General features: G+C 59.3%; 1 protein-coding gene across 1 annotated transcript; it reads right to left on the bottom strand.

Moving 5' to 3' along the window:
• Positions 1 to 316: 316 nt before the first annotated feature.
• ISF_03045 (transcriptional regulator Medusa) lies at positions 317 to 2,508 on the bottom strand (the record flags this gene model as incomplete). Its single annotated transcript, XM_018846651.1, has 2 exons — positions 317 to 2,307; positions 2,469 to 2,508. The coding sequence occupies 2 exons, from the start codon at positions 2,506 to 2,508 to the stop codon at positions 317 to 319; spliced, it is 2,031 nt and encodes a 676-aa protein (XP_018706379.1).
• Between the last annotated feature and the right edge of the window lie 607 nt (positions 2,509 to 3,115).

Here is a 3,115-nt window from a genome sequence, read left to right as displayed (position 1 = left end):
ATGATGTTGTTGGCTCTCATGACAGTTTTTGGCTGCGTGATGCCTTGGTACGCGGACTGTCCGAATTAGGCAACAGGCCCGTAACTTGCGTGGCTCTGATTGGCTGTTGGCTGCCCGCCTGACTTTGTCTCGCGGACGCATCGATTCTTCTTCCTGGAGGGAAATGGAAAAAGGGTCATCTGCTTTGCGACCTGCGCTTTGTGATTTTCCATGTCAAGCACGGGACAAAAGCCGCAGCTTGCCCGCTGGAGTCACCACGAAAATCTCCTCACAAACAGCTTCACAGAAACGCGATGGTGAGAGACTGGCTGGGCTCTTATGCTCGAGACCCGCCGTCACTGTACCCTGCACCGTTATACATGGGCGGCGCCGCGTGGCCGTGCTGCGACGACAGGCCCGAGTAACTCTCGGCGTAGCTGGCCGGCGCGGCATCCCATCGCGGGGGCGTCGAGGCCGCGCCGGTCGGGTGCTGGCTGATGGGCGTGTGCAGCCCGCTGTGAGGGTGGCCGCCGTAGCCACCGGCGGACCTGGTGTCATATGTGCTGACGGCCGGGAGGACGCTGGTGTTGATGCGCATTGGTGGTGGCGCCGCCTGGTGGTGAGGGCTGTGGTTTCGCAGGCCGCCGGGGCTGAGGGTGCGTCCGACGCTGGGATACGAGGCGGTTGTGTACGGCGTCCAGCCGCCAGCCTGCGAGCCAGACAAGGATCGCGGCGACGGGATGGCGTCGTGATGGCCGCCGGACGTGATCGAGTACTGGCCGTGCGGTTCGCCGTGGTGCGCGGAGATGTGCTGCGCGGCGGTGGGTGGCGTCGGCAGCGCTCCGTACGGGCCCGGGTTCATCGGCCCGTTCATGCCACCCGGTGGCCCGGCCCCCGGCGGCACCTGGCTACTGGGGCTTGCGCTGTACTTGCCGATGATCTTCTTGAGCGCGCCCTCGAGGACCTTCCACGGAAACACCTTGACGTCCTTTTCAATGTTACGCGGCTTCGGGTTCGGGAATCCCATGATGAGCTTGAAGAACTCCTCGCTGTCAGGCTTCGCCTTGGAGACCGTCAGCGGGTGGAATCCTTCGAGGTTTCGGCGGATACGGTTCTTCTCTTCAACGCTGAAGCGGTTCGGCGCGGCGACGAGTTGTTCGAGGAGCTGGATGGTGTCGACCGACGTGACGAAACACTCGTTCTTCTCGGCCCAATATATGCACGATACGCAGATGCTGTTTTGCGGGCGCTCATTCACGGGCACGGCGCGGAAGTCAGCCGTCAGAGTCGATCCGCTCTGGGATTTCCGGAAGACGACGATTCGACGGCGATTCTCCCATTCCTCGTGCGTCCAGTTGTCCACCATGGAGTCTAGTTTACCTTGAATCTTCAAGACGGCCTTGGTCGCGTAGAGAGAAATGGCAGCATACTGGTTCCCTGCGCCGGCTCCGCTCGTGATGGTGCTTGTACGGATAAGCGCGGGAGCGTTTCCTGGGGGCGCCGACATGGAGCTGGGGGTCAGGCTGCTGCGTCCAATTCCGTCGAGACCACCGATAGAGTTCCGGGTGCTGCCGAGCGGCGTGTTGAAGCCGTTCCATCCTAGTGAACGGCGCCCGTAGCTAGAGTCGGCGAAGCTGTTACTTCTGTATGTTATCATGTCGCTGGGCTGTGGCGGAAATGTCGTAGCGTAGGATGCAGGCTGGGAAGAGTAATCGTAGCTATTTGTAGCAGTCTCGGGATTGATTTGGGGCTCGCCAGATTTCGGTGAGTGACCCGGCTGATCGACGGCGTGCGTGCCAGGTGCGCCCGGCTCGGTCTTGGGCAGCTTGTCCGGTCTCGTGACGCCATCTCCGGACCCTTCCAGGTACTGGAAGTGCCCTGCAGTAGTCCTCGAGATCTCATCGCCCGTTGGGCCTTCGATGACTAGTGACAGAGGCACGCTGCTGGAGCTGCAGCCCGTGACTAGTAACTGCGGCGCATCGGCGCTGCACGAGTAGATGAAGCCTGAGCCGTCATGCGTGTCTCTCGCCACGTCCTGCATCGGGCATCTCTCGTTGCCGAACTGCAGGAAGAAGTATGGCATCGGCGACGACATGGAGAACAATTCGTACTGGGCTGAGATCTTCAAATAAACTTTGGTGCCGAAGATGCCGGACGATGGTTGGCAGGACGACACGACGGTCGGCACCGTGCCAATATAGGGAGTGACTGCATGGTTAGAGCCAAAGGCTTGCTGGTTAAGCTGAGCGAACTTGTCCGCTTGCTGGGAAGAAAAGGGCTGCTGATATGGCTCCAGCGTGGAGTCTTGGTATCTTGGTTGGTCGTAGCCTAACAGCGTCTTGTTAGTATTCGCCTTCCTTGCTTGGTGTTCTTTTGCGCTTCAGGCAGCCACGACTTCAGATCCCAGGTGGTTGATTGCCCGGTTGCTGTCTCTCTGTCATGTGCGGCAGGGCAAGCGGCGCAGCGGGGAGGGGCCGACAGTGTCATACCGGGTATCGAGGGCAATGATGGTTTGCTGTAAGCTGCCATCTTTTGTCGAATCGCTTGGGAGGCAACTCGCTGCTATGCACTCAAACTTTCCGTCTGGAGATGGGGCAACGCGCGCGATGCTAGAACGTTCTCCTTTCCGATACTGGTGATCTGTCTCGGAGGGTCCCTTTCACTAGTTGGCGCGTCGTGTCAGTCATGGTCGTTGTGTAGCCGCAGAGAGGACAAGACGACCGGTCAAGGCTACAAGGGCGTTGACTTGGGCATCGTCCTCACGCATGTTTCGTGATGAACTCACATGTTGGGATGACCAAGGTTGAGTTGCTGCTGCCCGCGCGGGGGAGACAAAGTGGTGACAGGTGTCGTTGAGTGGAAGGAGGATGAAGAATGCAAACCACTGTCTTGGGAAAGAGAAGGGCTACACGAACGGTTTAAACCAGGTCTCGACGAAAGGTCTTTGACGGGAGGGAATGAGTCGCACTAATAGGGACTCCCTGGCCTCTAGTACGCTTGCGTTCGGAGATTTGATTTGCGACAGGGCCCCAGAGACTAGGAAGGAGCAAGTCGAGGCTGGTGGTGCTTGTGCCGTGCAGTGAGTGTAGTGTCGAGCCTGTTGTGATGTCGCGCTAGTTTCTTCTTTCTCGCTGTC

This window comes from Cordyceps fumosorosea (genome assembly GCF_001636725.1).
Source record: "Cordyceps fumosorosea ARSEF 2679 chromosome Unknown scaffold_5, whole genome shotgun sequence".
NCBI classification, from domain to species: Eukaryota; Fungi; Ascomycota; class Sordariomycetes; order Hypocreales; family Cordycipitaceae; genus Cordyceps; species Cordyceps fumosorosea.
The sequence above is the reverse complement of the archived record's forward strand: the minus strand, read 5'-3'. Positions and strand labels throughout refer to the sequence as shown.